This window comes from Notechis scutatus, chromosome 4 (genome assembly GCF_049901735.1).
Source record: "Notechis scutatus isolate UNSWTSFEM ecotype Mainland chromosome 4, rNotScu1.2, whole genome shotgun sequence".
In the NCBI taxonomy this organism is placed as follows: domain Eukaryota; kingdom Metazoa; phylum Chordata; class Lepidosauria; order Squamata; family Elapidae; genus Notechis; species Notechis scutatus.
The window spans coordinates 166,051,515-166,072,125 of record NC_142012.1 but is presented as its reverse complement, the minus strand read 5'-3'; the positions used below and the strand labels follow the sequence as shown (position 1 = coordinate 166,072,125).

General features: G+C 45.0%; 1 protein-coding gene across 1 annotated transcript; it reads right to left on the bottom strand.

The window, feature by feature from the left end:
- Positions 1-10,680: 10,680 nt before the first annotated feature.
- On the bottom strand, positions 10,681-18,735 carry LOC113430797 (uncharacterized). Its single transcript, XM_087965607.1, has 5 exons — positions 18,515-18,735; positions 13,584-13,796; positions 12,550-13,203; positions 11,678-11,763; positions 10,681-10,843 (listed from the first exon to the last, which is right to left on the bottom strand). The coding sequence occupies exons 1-5, from the start codon at positions 18,576-18,578 to the stop codon at positions 10,781-10,783; spliced, it is 1,080 nt and encodes a 359-aa protein (XP_087821733.1). The 5' UTR covers positions 18,579-18,735; the 3' UTR covers positions 10,681-10,780.
- Positions 18,736-20,611: the final 1,876 nt, after the last annotated feature.

Below are 20,611 nucleotides of genomic sequence, written 5' to 3'. Positions count from 1 at the left end.
GCTTGGTGGTTTTCTTTTAGATGTTTCCTCACCCAGCCAGTTAACATTATCAGTGCAAACTCCTCCCCCTTCAAGCACTGATGATGTTACCTAGTTGGGTCATGAAATGTAACCAACAACACTAGACTAAACAACTGCCTCGATCTCATCTTCTGCAATAGTTTGAATTTAATTTACGGAATACAAACTAAAGAACCCTTTTCCAGCAGTGACCACAATATGATTGACTTTTGTCTCAACATACGCCCACACAAAAACCACCACAATGATGTAATCCCCAATTATAACTTCAAAAAAGGCAACTATGATCTTATAGACAACGATCTCTCATCCCTTGATTGGCAATCTCTATTCATTGGATGCAATACTGTTGAAGACCATTACAACATATTTTTACTTGAAGTCAAAAGAGTCATCAAACTATATGTACCAACAACATCTCCCAAAACAAAACAAAAAAACAGATTACCCATAACAATAAGGAAACTTCAATCCAAAAAGAGATCACTCTGGCGGAAAAACAAATCTGGTCACGTTGCCAATTTCAAAAGCCGATACAAAAATTTATGCCACCAGATAAAGACTGAATGCACCAATTATCACATTAAACAAGAGGAAAACCTTCTAAGCACCAATTCCACCCATGCTTTTTACAATTGTGTAAACAACAAACTAAAAGACTCAAGGTCCATCCCACCCCTGATAGGACCTGATGGTAAAGACTGCAACGATGACACCATTAAAGCCAACATCTTTAACACATTCTTCGGCTCAGTATTTGTAAACAGCAATGGATCATGCCCAGTATTTCCTAGCCGAACCACAGATAACTACAATGATCTAATACATATCGATTTTACAGAAGACAATGTTGAAAAAGCACTACGCAATCTAACACCATCTCTATCTATTGGACCGGATGGAATATGTGCCTACTTTAAAAAGCTATCCACTGCCATAGCCAAACCTCTAAGCATAATCTTTGAAAAATCTTTCAGGACCAGCTCCTTGCCTAACCTATGGTAACAAGCCACGGTCATCCCCATCTTCAAAAAGGGAGACCCCAGCCTAGTTGAAAATTACAGACCAATCTCCTTATGCTGCGTCACCTGTAAAGTCATGGAATCAATTATTAACCAATCCATCATCCTCCACTTAGAGACAAACAACCTACTCTCCAATAAACAATTTGGTTTCAGAAAAAAAACTATCCTGTAATCTGCAACTCTTACACTGCAAAAACATATGGACGACACAACTCGATCAGGGCAAAGCAATAGACGCAATCTACATAGACTTCTGTAAAGCCTTTGATTCAGTGGTACATGACAAACTACTCCTAAAAATAAAATCCTATGGTATCTCTGGACAACTGCATAACTGGATAGAAGCATTCCTGTCAAACAGACAACAAACTGTCAAAATTGGGAGTGTCCTATCAAATTCTGTACCTGTCAATAGTGGTGTCCCCCAAGGCAGTGTTCTAGGACCAACTCTCTTCATACTCTACATAAACGACCTCTGTGATCATATTAAGAGCAACTGCGTTCTTTTAGCTGACGATGTAAAGCTGTTCAATACCACAGACAATACTGCTACCCTTCAAAAAGATCTTGACTATGTATCAGAATGGTCAAACAAATGGCAACTTCAAATCTCAACAAATAAATGCTCTGTCTTACATATTGGCAAAAAAAAAATCAGAAAATAAAATACAAGCTGAATAGTCAAGATCTTGTTGATGACTCAAGCTCTGTAAAGGACCTTGGAATACTCACCTCTAATGATCTAAGTGCTAGAGCCCACTGCAACTACATAGCCAAAAGGCATTAAGAGTTGTTAACCTAATCCTACGTAGCTTTTTCTCTGGTAATATCACACTACTAACCAGAGCATACAAAACATTTGCTAGACCAATACTCGAATACAGCTCATCAGTCTGGAACCCACATTACGTATCTGATATTAGCACAGTTGAGAAAGTCCAGAAATATTTCACAAGAAGAGTTCTCCACTCCTCTACTCGTTGTAGAATACCTTATGCCACCAGACTTGAAATTCTAGAACTAGAAAACCTTGAATTACGCCGTCTTCGATCTGATTTAAGCATGGTATATAAAATCATACATTGCAATGTCCTACCTGTCAATGAATACTTCAGCTTCAACCATAACAACACAAGAGCACACAATAGATACAAACTCAAAGTAAACCGCACCAAACTTGATTGCAGGAAATACGACTTCAGCAATAGAGTGGTCAATGTCTGGAATACTCTACCTGACTCTGTGGTTTCTTCCCCAAACCCCCAAAACTTTTAACCTTAGACTGTCTACTATTGACCTCACCCCTTTCCTAAGAGGTCTGTAGGGGGCGTGCATAAGCGCACCAACGTGCCTACCGTCCCTGTCCTATTGGTTCTCTTATTCTTTTATTTTTCATATATGTACCCATTTCATGTATTCATAACTATGTATACACTTATACTTATTATCTTGTAAATAATTGACAAATCAAATAAATAAAATAAATAAATAAATAAAATAAATAAAATGTCTACCAAAACCCACTAAACTCAGAGAGCACCAAGACCCCAAAGTCGTCATTCTCCTCCTCCTCCCTCCTTTTCTTCCTCCCTCCTCTTCCTCCTCCTCCTCCACCTTCCCTCCCTTCTAGCATTGATGATCCTCTATTCCCTGGCTGGGGAGTTCTAGTACTTGAAATCCACATCTCTTAAACTGCCCAAAGTTGAAAAACACCGCTCAAAATGGAATATATTTTGGGATTATTATGTTTTTTTTTAAATACACTCATTAAAAATAAAGTTGAAGATCACCTCACGATAGTTTTGGGGAGAAATAATAGCTAAAATGTCAAAAAAATTATTAGCTATTGGACCAGTGAGAATTATGAAAATCAACAGTTCCATCTTGGGAATCTTTGATAGAAAGAGGCTCCAATTGAGAATCATTGGCCTCAATTAGAGAGCAAGAAGAAAAAGAATATTTTAAGATATGGGATTTATTTTACCAATGGCTAGATAGAAAAGTGGAAAATTGAAGTATAATTTAACAGTAATGATAGGTTATAATTTATTATTATAGAATGACTTTTAATATGAATTAAAATTGGTAAGAACTGAGATTTTCTCTAAAGGATAACATGGATTTGAAACTAAAATCTAATGAGGGTGTAATAATAATAATATAATATGACATGGAAAGTTGATGACTGTAATATGAATGTAAACTTAAATTTAAGAGGAAAAGACTATACCCATGATGGCGAACCTATGGCACGCATGGCACAGGTGGCACACAGAGCTATTTGTGTGGGCACGCGAGCCCCAGCCCAATTTACCTGCACTGCGCATGCGCACCTCCCAGCTTGGTCCATTTGAGGCCTTTTTCACCCTCCAAAGGCTGCAGCCTTTGCAGCCTGAACAACAGGCCTTCAGGAAATACAAGAAGTGCCGAAACGGGCCCATTTTTCGGCCTCCAAAGGCTGCAGAGGCTTCCCTCGAGCCTCAGGGAGGGCGAAAAAGGCCTCAAACAGGACGAAAATCAGCCGGGAGGAATGCGCAGGTAAGGGGGGGGTCACGCGTGCATGCGCAGGGGGGAAGGGTGCATTGCATTGTGGGCGCGCACCACAACAAAAAGGTTCGCCATCACTGGACTACATATTGTGCACAAGATTTATGTACTACCTGACACACTGTACAATTGAAAGATGGTTTTATTTTGTTGTTTTATGTTTGTATTTGTCTACGTTTGTTTTAAAAATATTAAAAAATATATTTTTTAAAAAAGAGAGAGAATAATTTGCCTGGATTTCTCTGTGAATTTTTTTACTTTATTAATTTTTTTATTCATTTGCCCCCTATCTCGCCATGAGGAATCCTTGTCGATATCTGGAAGGAGAAGCAGAAAACCTTCTACGTTCTCCAAGGTGACCCTTCCGCCAAAGGGTTGACCTCTGGCCGTTTGTTTCCCTGATTTGGCCAAACGGATTGAAGAGTTAATAGGTGACCAGCCTGTTACATAACCTGGTTTAGGAGGAGAAGTTTTCCTTCCAGTCCTCCAAACGCTTTCCAAATTAATGACCTGAATCTTCTGCATGGCGTCACAGCGTAGGCCAAACCGATGATCCGTGCAGTTGGACAGCAATCGCTTGAGGGGCTGAAATATTTTCCTTTAGGAGGGGAGAAATAAACGAGCCTTGCGAAAGAGGACGCCAGTTCTTAAATAGCCCCTGGGCAAGATGTCAAAGACCCGAGCCTTCATGCACTATGATTATGCTTGTGGTTATTTCCAAACTTGTTTGTGGATTCTCGGGTACCAATTCTGTAGGATTCTGGGCCCACCGTTCATTCGGTAATTCTCCTTTCTTTTTCTTTTTGTCTTCCAAATCAGAGCGAAGTCTGCTTAGTGAACAATCTTGCAGAAATTCCAGCCCTTTCCAGGAATGACAGAATAGTAAGAGTGGAAGGGACCTTTGAGGTCTTCTAGTCCAACCCCGTGCTCAAGCAGGAGACCTATACCATTCTGGACAAAAAGGCTGTTCAATCTCTTCTTGAAAACTTCCAGTGTTGGAGCAATTCCCAGCTTCTGGAGGCAAGTTGTTCCACTGATGAATTGTTCTCGTCAGAAAATTTCTCCTTAGTTCTAGGTTGCTTCTCCCCTGGGCTGGTTTCTATTCACGGTTTCTTGTTTTGTTTTCTGGGGCTTTGGAGAATAATTTGACCCTCTCTTCTTTGGAGCAGCAGTCCCTCAACTATTGGAAGGCCGCTCTCATGTCACCCCTGGTCCTCCCAGGTATGCTGGATTTGTGGGGGCACAGGGGTTAGAATGCAATATTGCAGGCTAACTGCTGACTGCTAAGGATTTGATCCTGACTGGCTCAAGGTTGACTCAGTCTTCCCTCCTTCCAAGGTCAGTAAATGAGGACACAGATTGTTGGGGGCAGGAGGCTGACTCTGTAAATCACTTAGAGAGGGCTTGAAAGCACTATGAAGTGGTATGTAAGTCTATTGCTCTTCCTTCCTTCCTTCCTTCCTTCCTTCCTTCCTTCCTTCCTTCCTTCCTTCCTTCCTTCCTTCCTTCCTTCCTTCCCTCCTTCCTTCCTTCCTTCCTTCCTTCCCTCCATCCTTTTCCTTCCTTCCTTCCTTCCTTCCTTCCTTCCTTCCTTCCTTCCTTCCTTCCTTCCTTCCTTCCTTCCTTCCTTCCTTCCCTCCTCCCCTTCCCTCCCTTCCCTTTCCTATCCTTCCATCCATACTAGCTCAAGGTTGACTCAGCCTTCCGTCCTTCCGAGGTGGGTAAAACGAGGACCCAGATTGTTGGGGGCAAGAGGCTGACTCTGTAGAACCGCTTAGAGTAGGGATGGAAAGCACTGTGAAGTGGGATATAAGGCTAAGTGCTATTGCTCTTCCTTCCTTCTTTCCTTCTTTTCTTCTCTCATTCTTATCTTCCTTGCTTCCTTCCATTCTTATCTTCCTCCCTCCCTCCCTCCCTCCCCTCCTTTCCTTCCTTCCATGATGGCACAGTGGTTAGGATGCAGCATTGCAGGCTGACTCTGCCCACAGTCAGGAATTTGATCCTGACTGGCTCAAGGTTGACTCAGCCTTCCGTCCTTCCGAGGTGGGTAAAACGAGGACCCAGATTGTTGGGGGCAAGAGGCTGACTCTGTAGAACCGCTTAGAGTAGGGATGGAAAGCACTGTGAAGTGGGATATAAGGCTAAGTGCTATTGCTCTTCCTTCCTTCTTTCCTTCTTTTCTTCTCTCATTCTTATCTTCCTTGCTTCCTTCCATTCTTATCTTCCTTGCTTCCTTCCATTCTTATCTTCCTCCCTCCTTTCCTTCCTTCCATGGTGGCACAGCGGTTAGGATGCAGCATTGCAGGCTGACTCTGCCCACAGTCAGGAATTTGATCCTGACTGGCTCAAGGTTGACTCAGCCTTCCGTCCTTCCGAGGTGGATAAAATGAGGACCCAGATTGTTGGGGGCAAGAGGCTGACTCTGTAGAACCGCTTAGAGTAGGGATGGAAAGCACTGTGAAGTGGGATATAAGGCTAAGTGCTATTGCTCTTCCTTCCTTCTTTCCTTCTTTTCTTCCCTCATTCTTATCTTCCTTGCTTCCTTCCATTCTTATCTTCCTCCCTCCCTCCCTCCCTCCCTCCTTTCCTTCCTTCCATGATGGCACAGTGGTTAGGATGCAGCATTGCAGGCTGACTGTGCCCACAGTCAGGAATTTGATCCTGACTGGCTCAAGGTTGACTCAGCCTTCCGTCCTTCCGAGGTGGGTAAAACGAGGACCCAGATTGTTGGGGGCAAGAGGCTGACTCTGTAGAACCGCTTAGAGTAGGGATGGAAAGCACTGTGAAGTGGGATATAAGGCTAAGTGCTATTGCTCTTCCTTCCTTCTTTCCTTCTTTTCTTCCTCATTCTTATCTTCCTTGCTTCCTTCCATTCTTATCTTCCTCCCTCCCTCCCTCCCTCCCTCCTTTCCTTCCTTCCATGATGGCACAGTGGTTAGGATGCAGCATTGCAGGCTAACTCTGCTCACTATCAGGAGTTTGATCCAGACCAGCTCAAGGTTGACTCAGCCTTCCGTCCTTCCGAGGTGGATAAAATGAGGACCCAGATTGTTGGGGGCAAGAGGCTGACTCTGTAGAACCGCTTAGAGTAGGGATGGAAAGCACTGTGAAGTGGGATATAAGGCTAAGTGCTATTGCTCTTCCTTCCTTCTTTCCTTCTTTTCTTCTCTCATTCTTATCTTCCTTGCTTCCTTCCATTCTTATCTTCCTCCCTCCCTCCCTCCCTCCCTCCTTTCCTTCCTTCCATGGTGGCACAGCGGTTAGGATGCAGCATTGCAGGCTGACTCTGCCCACAGTCAGGAATTTGATCCTGACTGGCTCAAGGTTGACTCAGCCTTCCGTCCTTCCGAGGTGGATAAAATGAGGACCCAGATTGTTGGGGCAAGAGGCTGACTCTGTAGAACCGCTTAGAGTAGGGATGGAAAGCACTGTGAAGTGGGATATAAGGCTAAGTGCTATTGCTCTTCCTTCCTTCTTTCCTTCTTTTCTTCTCTCATTCTTATCTTCCTTGCTTCCTTCCATTCTTATCTTCCTCCCTCCCTCCCTCCCTCCCTCCTTTCCTTCCTTCCATGATGGCACAGTGGTTAGGATGCAGCATTGCAGGCTGACTGTGCCCACAGTCAGGAATTTGATCCTGACTGGCTCAAGGTTGACTCAGCCTTCCGTCCTTCCGAGGTGGGTAAAACGAGGACCCAGATTGTTGGGGGCAAGAGGCTGACTCTGTAGAACCGCTTAGAGTAGGGATGGAAAGCACTGTGAAGTGGGATATAAGGCTAAGTGCTATTGCTCTTCCTTCCTTCTTTCCTTCTTTTCTTCTCTCATTCTTATCTTATCTTCCTTGCTTCCTTCCATTCTTATCTTCCTCCCTCCCTCCCTCCCTCCCTCCTTTCCTTCCTTCCATGGTGGCACAGCGGTTAGGATGCAGCATTGCAGGCTGACTCTGCCCACAGTCAGGAATTTGATCCTGACTGGCTCAAGGTTGACTCAGCCTTCCGTCCTTCCGAGGTGGATAAAATGAGGACCCAGATTGTTGGGGGCAAGAGGCTGACTCTGTAGAACCGCTTAGAGTAGGGATGGAAAGCACTGTGAAGTGGGATATAAGGCTAAGTGCTATTGCTCTTCGTTCCTTCTTTCCTTCTTTTCTTCCCTCATTCTTATCTTCCTTGCTTCCTTCCATTCTTATCTTCCTCCCTCCCTCCCTCCCTCCCTCCTTTCCTTCCTTCCATGATGGCACAGTGGTTAGGATGCAGCATTGCAGGAGCTAACTCTGCTCACTATCAGGAGTTTGATCCAGACCAGCTCAAGGTTGACTCAGCCTTCCGTCCTTCCGAGGTGGATAAAATGAGGACCCAGATTGTTGGGGGCAAGAGGCTGACTCTGTAGAACCGCTTAGAGTAGGGATGGAAAGCACTGTGAAGTGGGATATAAGGCTAAGTGCTATTGCTCTTCCTTCCTTCTTTCCTTCTTTTCTTCTCTCATTCTTATCTTCCTTGCTTCCTTCCATTCTTATCTTCCTCCCTCCCTCCCTCCCTCCCTCCTTTCCTTCCTTCCATGATGGCACAGTGGTTAGGATGCAGCATTGCAGGCTAACTCTGCTCACTATCAGGAGTTTGATCCTGACCAGCTCAAGGTGGACTCAGCCTTCCCACCTTCCGAGGTGGGTAAAATGAGGACCCAGATTGTTGGGGGCAAGAGGCTGACTCTTTAAACTGCTTAAAGGGGGCTGGAAAGCACTGTGAAACGGTATATAGTGTAAGTGCTGTTGCTCTTCCTTCCTTCCTTCCTTCCTTCCTTCCTTCCTTCCTTCCTTCCTTCCTTCCTTCCTTCCTTCCTTCCTTCCTTCCTTCCTTCCTTCCTTCCTTCTTCTCCTTCCTTCCTTCTGTCAAGTGGTATATAAGTCTAAGTGCTATTGCTCTTCTTTCCTTCCTTCCTTCCTTCCTTCTCTTATTCTTATCTTCCTCTATCTTCCTTCCCTCCTTTCCTTCCTTCCATAGTGGCACAATGGTTAGCATGAAGCATTGCAGGCAAACTCTGCCACAGTCAGAAGTTTGATCCTGAACAGCTCAAGGTGGACTCAGCCTTCCCACCTTCCGAGGTGGGTAAAATGAGGACCCAGATTGTTGGGGGCAAGAGGCTGACCCTGTAAACTCTTGGAGAGGGGCTAATACGGTGAAAGGGGGGAAGGGAAAGGAGAAAGGGAAAGAAAAAGGAACAGGTAAGAAGAAAGAGTAAGGAAGGAAGGAGCAAAAATAAAAGTCGCACAACAAAGGTCTTAGAGACCTCAAAAAAAATGAAAAAGAAAAAAAAAAAATACATGAAATACAGGAATCTTCCCAGACTGGCAGGTTTTGCCTGGGAAAGACCAGAAAAGGCACAAAGACATTCAGGTGTGTGTGTGTGTGTGTGTGTGTGTGTGTGTGTGTGTGTGTGTGTGTGTGTGTGTGCCAGACCTTCTCCTCGTGTCTACATAACGATTCCAGGCTAATCTCTCACTTGACCCCCCCCCTCCTTCTGACTCGGCCCTTGAACCTGAAAGCTTTTCCGCCACAGTGGGACATTGCAACGGTCATAAATATGAGTCAATTGCCAAGCATCTGAATGTTGACCATGTGACCATGGGAAAGCTGCATCCGTTATCAGTGTGAAAAACAAACACAAATCTCTTTTTTTCCAGCGCTGTTGTAACTTCAAATGGTCACTAAACGGAATGGTTGTAAGTCGAGGGATATCTGTATGGCCTTTTCCAAAATGGATTAGACCAGGTGAATTTAGTTATTGGAGTAAAAAAAAAACAGAAGCAGCCCATTTTTGCCTTATTATCCGAGGGGGGTTTTGTTTGGCAATAAAGCTACAGTTGCTAATCTGTTACTTAAGCTCAACACAAGGGTGTAACTGCAACTGGTATTATTTCCAACCCTTTTGAAAGAGGAAACGCACTCAGCTCCTGAGCTGGTTACAACATTTGGCTATTTATTTATTCAAAATACTAAGCTGTCATCTAACCAGACTGGTTGCATTTTCTGTCCACGTTGCTCGGCCAGTAAAAAAAATTAAGAAAGAGAAAAACTAACCTCCCTTAGCAAGTTACGTAGGAAATGTTCCTAGGGTTGGGTTTTGAAGAAGAGACTGCACAACAATTTGTCTGAAGTGGTATATAGTGTCCTGCTTGTGAAGGGGATTGGACTAGAACAGTGGTCGACAGCCTGTGGGCCGGGGACCACTGGTGGTCCGCGAGAAAATTTTGGTGGTCTGCAGAGAAATGTCCCCCCCAAAGCAATTAATCCAGGCTATGCGGGAACACAAGGCTGCGCTGCCCACATGGACTGTGGGAACACAAGGCTTGCATCGCTTGCATTGCGAACAACACGAGGCAGTGAGGGGAGGAGGGAAAGGATGGAGGAGGGGAATTTGCCCCACTCGCCCCACGCGCCTGGCCTGGCCACCGGGCTGCTTCTTTCCGCTTCTTTCTTCTTCTGCTTTTGGCTGCATGCAAGGAAAGCAGCCAAAGTCTTTCTTTCTCTCCCCCAAACTCCGCCAGAAATGAGTCTTTGGGACCCTGCAAGGCCTCCTGCCCCAAGAGGCTGCGCCGGCAAAGACTCGTTTCTGGTGGAGTTTGGGGGAAAGAAAGAAAGACTTCTGCGGCTCCTGCTGCTTTCCTTGCACGCAGCCAAAAGTCTCTCCTCTCTCTCTCTCTCTCTCTCCCCCCCTGAGAACGGAGCTGGAGACAGTATCCTGCGATCCCAAATAAAGAATGATCGATTGGTAGGAAAACGGGGTGGGGAATTTTCTTGCAGACTTTTTGGGGGATTTTCCCAGGGTCTCTGGTCTGTGGGATTTAAAATGATGAGCTTGGTGGTCCCTGAGGTCCAAGAGGTTGGTGACGCCTGGACTAGATGACCTCTAAGGTCCCTTCCAGCTCTTTTCTGATTGATTGATTGATTGATTGATTGATTGTGTGAACACAGCCAACCTGTTGATTTTGTACATTTCGCACAGTAGGGGAGAATTTGTCACTGGAGTTTTCTCAAAATTTGAACAGAGCATTCGTGGAATCAGCCAGCATGAAAAATAAGGTGTTTTTTTTTAAAAAAAACAAACTGAAATCCATGATTATTTATGTTATTAGGGTGCATTGATCCAGAAGAGGCACAAATTGGAAGCTTTCTGATTATTTTCCAACTTCTTTGCTAGCCAATCCAGGTCAGGTTGAAGCTGAAAACAGGAAATTTTGCCTGCAGTTCCTGGTTGAACTGGAAGGAAGAAGAGAAGAAAGCGATTGGACAACCGTTTGTTTGGAATGGTATAGGGTTTCCTGCCTAAGCAGGGGGTTGGACTAGAAGACCTCTAAGGTCCCGTTCAGTTCTGTTTTCTATTCTATTCTATTCTATTCTATTCTATTCTATTCTATTCTATTCTATTCTATTCTATTCTATTCCATTCTATTCTATTCTTTTTCTGCATTCTATTCTATTCTATTCCTATTCTATTCTATTCTATTCTTCATTCCAATATTTATTCTATTCTGTTCTATTCTATTCTATTCTATTCTATTCTTCATTCCAATATCTATTCTGTTCTGTTCTGTTCTGTTCTTCATTCCAATATTTATTCTATTCTATTCTATTCTATTCTATTCTATTCTATTCTATTCTATTCTATTCCATTCCATTCCATTCCATTCCATTCCATTCCATTCTATTCTTTTTCTGCATTCTATTCTATTCTATTCTATTCTATTCTATTCTATTCTATTCTATTCTATTCTACTCTACTCTACTCTACTCTACTCTACTCTACTCTATATTCTATTCTATTCTATTCTATTCTATTCTATTCTATTCTATTCTATTCTATTCTATTCTATTCCATTCCATTCCATTCCATTCCATTCCATTCCATTCTATTCTATTCTATTCTATTCTATTCTTCATTCCAATATCTATTCTATTCTATTCTATTCTATTCTATTCTATTCTATTCTATTCTATTCTATCCTCCTGAAAAAAGCACCTTTGGGACAACCATGAGCTGGGGGGATGGAGAACACTCTATAGCCTTTTTCCAGATGTGCTGTAAGGCCTTACCCACTTTCGCACCGCGTGAGTGACAGAAGGATCCGTGATGTTTAAGGAAGTGCTGAGTCTCACCGACAGGATGAAGCGACTCCTGGCTGCAGGAAAGCAAAGACAGAGGGAAAAAAAAGAATCAGGTAGTCCTTGACTTACAATCGTTCTTTTTTAATGTCCCAACTTACAATGGCACTGAAAAAAAGTACATGTTGAGATATTTTTACACTTATGACCGTCGTAATATCCCCCAGGGTCACCTGATCAATGTTTGTCCACGGTTCATTCTGGGTGTTGCTTTCTACAGATCGTTGGGGAGGGATTGGGGCCTGGATGTTGTCTGCACACACCTGGCCTGGTAATACAACCTCAGGTTGAGGATTTAGTTTTGCAGTTGAACTGAACCAGAGGGCTGAAGGGGAATTTTGAAAATGGAGCTTTTTAGGAATCTCCGCTCCAGAGGTGGTGAATTCAACCAGTTCTGACCAGTTCTGGAGAACCAGTAGCGGAAATGTTGAGTAGTTCAGAGAACCGGCCAATCCCACCTCTGACTGGCCCCGCCAACCCCATCTATTCTCTGCCTCCCATTGAGTCCCAGCTGATCAGCCGGGTCTCCTTTGGTTGCCCTGCACAGGAGAACGGAGCTGGAAAGCAGGTTCTTTGGTTGCCCTGCACAGGAGAACGGAGCTGGAAAGCAGGTCAGTGGGGTGGGGAAAGAATGGAGATTTCGCAGTATCCTTCCCGGCCACGCCCACTGAGCCACACCATGCCCACCAAAGCCATGCCCACAGAACCGGTAGTAAAAAAAATTGAATCCCACTAACCGCGAGTCCGGTCTCTTTTGAATTCAGAAGAATTCAAGTGTTCAGACAGAGGGGGAGGAGGTTTACCTGGAGTTTTAGGGAGAGCCTTCGAAGCTGAGGAAGATGTGGTGGTGGAAGAAAGGACTTTCAAAGTGGTTGTAGAATTTTCACTTGTGGGATTCGTGGAGGGCGGAGCAGGTCGCCCCAGGCTGGTCTTTCCTGGTTTGGAAGACAGAAGGCCGGTGGAGATAACTTTTGAGGTGCTTCTGTCTTGAGTAACCAAAGAGAAAGTTGAGGAGGGAGAACTTCCTGGCCACCAGCTGGTGATCTTGGCCTCAGAACTTGTAGTAACTTCTCTGGTTGTGTCTCCAACTCCAGAAGGGGTACTCAGAAGGGTGGAGGTCGCTACTCTTGGAGTAGAAAGGGGAACCAACAAGGGGGACGTTTTCATGGTCTCCGTAAAAGAAGGAGAACTAGGATGTTTCTCACTGGTAGATTCTCCTTGGGACGTGATGGAGATGATGGTCGAAGGGACTTCCGATGTCCTTTCGTCTTGGGGAGATGGAGGGCTGGAATTCATCTCCTCTGTGGTGGAACCGATGGAAAGCATGGTGGATTCTGCTGGGTGAGTGGTCCTTTCTTCTGAAGGATGCCCAAAACCAGTGCTGGAGATGGAAGTCATTTCAAGGGATGAAGAAGATGGAGAGACATTTGAGATGCCAACAGGAGTGGAAGCTTCAGGTGAGGAAGAGGAGGGCAGCGTTGTAGCTACTCCAGAGAGGCTTGTTTCTCCAAGGGTTCTCCTCATGCAGTGGTTGTTTCATAGAGGAGAGCCACAGATGAAGAGAGGAATTCCGTGGAAGCTTCGGGTGAGGAAGAGGTTGGCAGCGTTGTAGCTACTCCAGAGAGGCTTGTTTCTACAAGGGTTCTCCTCGGAGTAGTCGTGTCAGAGAGGAGAGCCACAGATGAAGAGAGGAATCCCGTGGAAGCTTCAGGTGAAGAAGAGGTTGGCAGCGTTGTAGCTACTCCAGAGAGGCTTGTTTCTCCAAGGGTTCTCCTTGGAGTAGTCGTGTCAGAGAGGAGAGCCACAGATGAAGAGAGGAATTCCGTGGAAGCTTCAGGTGAGGAAGAGGTTGGCAGCGTTGTAGCTACTCCAGAGAGGCTTGTTTCTCCAACGGGGTTCCATGCAGTGGTTGTTTCAACGGAAGAGGCAAGGTACTTATTGGTCTCCGCTGCTGGTGTGGTAGTTTCCGTGCCACTAGCGGCGTCAGCCACAGATGCAGAAAGACGTGACGCTGATGATGTTGGAGAAGAAGTTGTGAGATTGGCTCCCCCTGAAAAGAAAAGAGACAGGTCACTTTTTGTGTTGACCAGCACTCATGTGGACCAACTCTTGTGTTGACCAACACTTAATCAGTGGAACGACTTGCCTTCAGAAGTTGTGGGTGCTCCATCACTGGAAGCTTTTAAGAAGAGATTGGACAGCCATTTTGTCCAGAATGGTGGAAACAGTATTAGGTTTCCTGCGAGAGCAGGGGGTTGGACTAGATGACCTTCAAAGTCCCTTCCAACTCTGTTACGAGTCTTTGAATGAGTCGCCAAAGGTTAGGTCCCTCCCAGAAGTCTCCACGCGGCCTATTTTCGATGCAGGTAAGTGCAGGGTTTGCGCAGAAGCTCTGGGAGGGGGGGGGGGAAACGGGACTATTTCCGGCTTTTGGAGGGCCTCAGGAGCCTGGGGGAGGCCATTTTCACCCTCCCAGAGGCCTGAGGGAACCCTCCGGACTCTGGGGAAGGCGAAAAATGGCCTTCCCGGAAGCTCTGGTAGGCCACGCCCGCTATGGCCACGCCCACCACAGCCACGCCCACCACAGCCACGCCCACCCAGCAACTGGACAACGAACCAGTTGCTGGGATTTTGAATCCCGCCCCTGCTTAAGAACCTGCACAGCCGGTCGCCAGCCCATTCTGCCTAGTTGCTCACAGTGCCGCGCCCACGAGGCAAAAGTTGGGGTGGTGGTGGAGTTGCCCCCCCGCACCCTGCATGGACTTACCTCAGGGCCCCCGCACCCAGGCCATCTACGCCCTGGCCCCTACCTTGCAATGGTAGCACCGGCAGCCATGTGCAGCAGAAGTCCACGTAGCCGCTGGAACACTACTACTACTTGCTCATAGCCGCAATGGAGCAGGAGGCCAGCGGTGTGCTGGTGCCTCGGCTGCAAGGTGAGGCATGTTTTGGGGTGTGGGTGGCCAGGCTGCAGGGGCCCTCAGATAAGCCGGTGTGGGGCGCATGAGTAGCTCTGTGATGACCCCGGAGCGTGGCACAAAGGCAACGCAGTCAAAGAAGTGTCCCTTTAGTATCTCCAACTTTGCCCCCAATGTCCAGGTTACCTTCGGCTGGAGAAAAACTCTCCCAGGAACAGCATTTAAGTGAAGGAAATTCAGTCCAAAAACAAAGTACGTACAAACTGTAACTAAAAATCCAAACAAACCAATCTGTAGTAATTAACTCGACAGGGCAGGAGAAGGAATTGCAGACTTGAAAGGCCAGCAAAACACACACAGTTGGGAAGACGCCAGGAACCCAGATAAGCCTTGAAAATACCAGATAATTCAAAATTTGCTCCCAACAACTTGCTGTGTACAGCTTCCCTTTTTAAACACTGTGTTCCCACCTGCAGCTAATGAAGGGAATCAGGGCCCTTTCCTCCCCACGTAAGCCAGCAACTCACGTTGCTCCCTTCTCCATTCCTCCCTACGTGCCCTAGGATGAAGATGGGGTGGGCTTGGGTCTCCCTCTGAACTCCCTCTCCCTTGTTCTACCTCTTCCCTGCTCTGCCCAGCCGGACTGTGCCCTTCCCCAGTTTCTTCCATAGCCAACGGAGCCACACTCCCACTCCCTGCCAGCTGCTCGTGTCCCCCTCAGAATCAGATTCCGACAGGGACTTGACAAGCTCCATCCCCCCTGCCTCACGGCGATGACACTGGCACACGCGCAGCCTCCTGCCCTGCCACGAGCAAGCAGAAGAAGTGGGCCTCCCGTACATGGAAAAGAATAAAGACATACCCCAAAATAAGTCCTAGTGCTTATTTTGGAATCCAAAAGAAAATAAGACCCTGTCTTATTTTCAGGGAAACACAGTACCTGCTGGATAACTCCGCATTGGTGACAGGAAAGGCATCCGGACAGTAAACACTCGGCTAGCTCTATTCAGACTCCACCCCGCGATTGATTACGGGGTCGATAAATGAGGGTGATGAGAGATTCCCTTCACTACGGTTGCAAGACAAGTCATAAAATGGGGCAAAACTTCCTTAACAAATGTCTCACTTAGCCACGTAAATTTGGGAGCTCAACTGTGGTCATGTCGAGGACTACCTGTGCTTTTATCCCCCAAAAAATGGCATGCTCAGTGAGGTAAGTTTGCCTGCGGCTCACGTGCCAGCACAAATGGCTCTGCGTGCCACTTGTGGCACGGGTGCCATAGGTTCGCCATCACGGGTGTAGGGTCTCCTGCTTGGGCAGGGGTTGGACTAGATGACCTACGAGGTCCCTTCCAACTCTGTTTTTCTATATTCTTTTTTAAAAAAAATTTTTATTAAAGTTTTACAAAATTAAAAAAAACCTACAAATCATGTGTATAATTTTTGCAATTTGTCGTAGCATCGGTTTTCCTCATCTTCCCTTATTCATATCTACATATCTACATAATTTATATTTATCATACTTTATCTGCTATACCTGTTGTCTATCCAAACATACATTTCCTCCCAGACTGTATAAAATTCTTTTTTTTCTTTCTCTTGTAACTCCATCATAAACATATTCATTTCCACACAATCCATAATTTTTTTGGTCCATAGTAACCGTGGGATTATCCTCCAATTTCCAATTTTGAGTGTAGGCTAATCTCGCTGCTGTCAGAATGTGTATTATAAGATATTTAATTTCTTTTTTATATTCACCTCAAATTATTCCTAATAAAAACATTTCCGATTTGAGTTCTATTTTTTTCATTTGTTATTTCTTGTAGCCAGATTCTAATTTTATTCCAAATTTTTTTAACTTTGGGGCACAACCACCACATATGAAAGAAGGTACCAGTTGTTGATTTATACTTATTGCTATTCTGTTATTCTATCTTCGATGGAACATTGAACATTGGGCAGAGGGTTGGACTAGATGAGCTACAAGGTCCTTCCAATTCTGATTATCTGTTATCAAGTTTCGATTTTGTTTTCATGCAGGTAGTCCTCTACCTCCAAAAGTTCATTTAGTGACTGTCCGAAGTTAGAGCGCCACTGAAAAAAAATCTATGATTTCCGCCACACACACACTTTCAACCTTTGCAAGCATCCCCATAGTCACGTGGCCCAAATTAAGACATTTGGCACTTGACTCCTATTTATGACGGCTGCATAATGTCCACAGGTCACGTTGTCCCCTTTAGCGACCTCTAGATGAGCCAAGGGAATGGGGAAGCCAGATTCACTTAACAACCAAGTTACTAATTTATCAGCTGGAGTGATTCACTTAATAACCAGGGCAAGGAATGTCGTAAAATGGGGCTAAAATTCCCTGTCTCACTTAACAACAGAAATATTGGGCATGAATTTTGGTCATAAGTTGAGGAACAACCCGTACAAATTTATTACGCTTCAAGCGAAGTTAAAATACAAAACAACTTCCAATTTTCCTAAGGACAGATACGATTATATAATTAGGTAATTAATGAATTGAACAGCTTCGTCCAGAAGTTCTGTCTGCTCCAACACTGGAGGTTTTTAAGAAGAGATTGGACAGCCATTTGTCTGAAATGATGTAGGGTCTCCTGCCTGAGCAGGGGGTTGGACTAGATGACCTCCATGTCCCTTCCAGCCGTACAACAGAATGATGTATTCTGCTATTCCCTTATGCAAATAAACAAAACATAACCGCTATCTAACTCTGCATGCAGTATTTCCATGCTCTTAAACTAATGGATCAATCATTGGTTCACAAGAAATTGTCCATTTGTTACTAAACAGGATTATAATCTCCAGTTTAAAAACCTAAGCAAGATTTTAGAAGAACCAGAATGTTTAATTGCAAAGTCTCCATTCATTCCTGTTTCCAAATCTACTTTTTTCTTACTCATTTTTACACTTCTCCATTCTATTGATCCATCACAACAACAACAAAAATCCAACCTCACATCCATCTTTACATTCTTTTATCTCTCTCCTTCCTCCCTCTCCTATCTCTTCCTCTCCCTCCTTCCCCTCTCTCTTCCTCTCCCTCCCTCTCTTTCCTTCACCCCTCTCTCTTCCTCTCCCTTCCTCTCCCTATCCCTCCCTCTCCCCTCCCTCCCTTCTCTCTCTCCCTCCTTCCCCCTCCCTCTCCCTTCCTCTCCCTATCTCTTCCTCTCCCTCCTTCCCCTCTCTCTTCCTCTCTCTCCCTCTTCTTCCCCTCTCTCTTCCTCTCCCTTCCTCTCCCTATCTCTTCCTCTCCCTCCTTCCCCCTCTCTCTTCCTCTCTCTGCCTCTCCTTTCCTTCCCCTCTCTCTCTTCCTTCCTCTCCTATCTCTTCCTCTCCCTCCCTCTTTCCTTCCCCTCTCTCTCTTCCTCCTCTCTTCCTCTCCCTTCCTCTCCCCCTCCTCCCCTTCTCTCCCTCCCTCTCCCCCTCCCTCCCTCCCCCCTCTCTCCCTCCCTCTCTCCCTCCTCCCTCTCCCTCTCTCTTCCTCTCTCCCTCTCCCTCTCCCCTCTCCCTCCCCTTCTCTCCCTCCCTCTCCCCTCCCTCCCCCTTTTCCTCTCCTCTCTCCCCTTCCTCTCCCTATCTCTCCCTCTCCCTCTCCCTCCTCCCCTTCTCTCCCTCCCTCTCTCCCTCCCTCTCCCTCCCTCTCCCTCCCTCCCCCTCCCTCCCTCTCCCTTCCCCTCCCTCCTCTTCCTCTCCCTCTCCTCCTTCCCTCTCCCTCCCCTCCATCTCTCCCCTCCCTCCTCCCCTCCCTCCCTCCTTCCCTTCCTCTCCCTCTCCCTGCCTCCCTCTCTCTTTCTCCAGGTTTCTTTAAAGCACTTACCAGTCACCTTGGCAGATTCCAGTAAGAGTAAAATGGGCACCACTGGAAAATAACCAAGACCCATTTCAGGCAGGCGTTAAGGCTCTCCTGCTGTCCGTTCCCCCAGGATCTCAACAGCCAGAGATCAGCCTGACAATAAAAAAATAAAGCAGCAAATTGAAAGATCTCTTTCAATCTGGAATGGGTTGTTTTTCAGAAGCAGGTTTCCTGGTTGATCCAATTGCCAGGCAGGGAGGGGCGTTGAAGTCTGGGCTGGGTTTTTCACGTCCTCTTGCATTCCTTAGTCCAAGATGAGACTAAGTTTGGCCCACGATTTGAATTCACATGTTACAAGCAAGAACCGGCAGAATCAGCAGATAACCACAAGGGCAGCACATTCCCACAACGCAATGAACAAGTAACTGAACTTGCTGGATTTGTACAATACACGGAATGGGATAGGATAGGATAGGATAGGATAGGATAGGATAGAATTCTTTATTGGCCAAGTGTGATTGGACACACAAGGAATTTGTCTTGGTGTAAATACTCTCAGTATACATAAAGAATAGATACATTCGTGAAGAATCAAGAATCATAACGTACAACACTTAATGATAGTCAGAGGGTACAATAAGCAATCAAATCATACTAGGAAACAGTCAAATAGGATATTGGAATATAGAATAGAATAGAATAGAATAGAATAGAATAGAATAGAATAGAATAGAATAGAATAGAATAGAATAGAATAGAATTCTTTATTGGCCAAGTGTGATTGGACACACAAGGAATTTGTCTTGGTGTAAATACTCTCAGTATACATAAAGAAAAGATACATTCGCTAAGAATCAAGAATCATACCGTACAACACTTAATGATAGTCATAGGGTACAATCAACAATCAAATCATACAAGGGAACAGTCAATATAAATAGTAAGGATACAAGCAACAAAGTTACAGTCCTACAATCACAAGTGGGAGGGGATGGGTGATCAGGAATGATGAGAAGATTAATAGTAATGATAGTGAACGCTTTGTAAATAGTTGAACAGGTTGGAGGGGATTATTTGTTTAACAGAGTGATGGCTTTCAGGGGGAAATTGTCCTTGTGTCTAGTTGTTCTGGTGTGCAGTGCTCTAAAAATAAATAAATAAATAAATAAATAAAATTAAATAAATAAATACCCTAACCAAGGTTAACCCTCACCAAGTCAAAGGTGTTTGTGCATCTCCTACCTTTTTAAGCTGACCTGGTGAAAATGTTGCTTTTACAGCAGGCAAGCCATCCAGGCATGATGATCCTTGAAAGAAAATAAAACCATTTTTTTCTCTCTTTTGCTGGCAGGAATGCTCTAGCGGTAGAATCCTGCACTGGGAAAGAGGTTGGACTAGATGACCTCTAGCGGTAGAATCCTGCACTGGGAAAGAGGTTGGACTAGATGACCTCTAGTGGTAGAATCCTGCACTGGGAAAGAGGTTGGACTAGATGACCTCTAGTGGTAGAATCCTGCACTGGGAAAGAGGTTGGACTAGATGACCTCTAGCGGTAGAATCCTGCACTGGGAAAGAGGTTGGACTAGATGACCTCTAAGATGGCTTTCAATCGTTCCATTCCAAGGTTCTATTATTTTTGGCTGTTAAATTAGTAAGGGGATCAAGGCTGGGTTTTCCCTTCCTTGGTTCATTTTTAGAGTTTCATTTCCTTCTGACTCCTTCTATGTTCATGAATAAAATAAATTCTTTTGATTAGAAAGAGGCCCTGGGAGGTTTCCTCATTCCAGCCCTCGGTGAGGTTTCTGTTTTAGTGGGCATTTCCTCCCTCTCTGAAAAAGTTGGCTTTTCAGTCCTCGATCTCCCAAATGACAAACATAGATTTAGAAAAATGAACAGATATCGTTTTTCTTTTAGTATAGAGAGAATAGAATTCCTTATTGGCCAAGTGTGATTGGACACACAAGGAATTTGTCTTGGTGCAGATGCTCTCAGTGTACATAAAAGAAAAGATACATTCGTCAAGAATCATAAGGTGCAACACTTAATAATAGTCATAGAGTACAATAAGCAATCAAATGATACTAGGAAACAGTCAATATAAATTGTTAGGATACAAGCGAC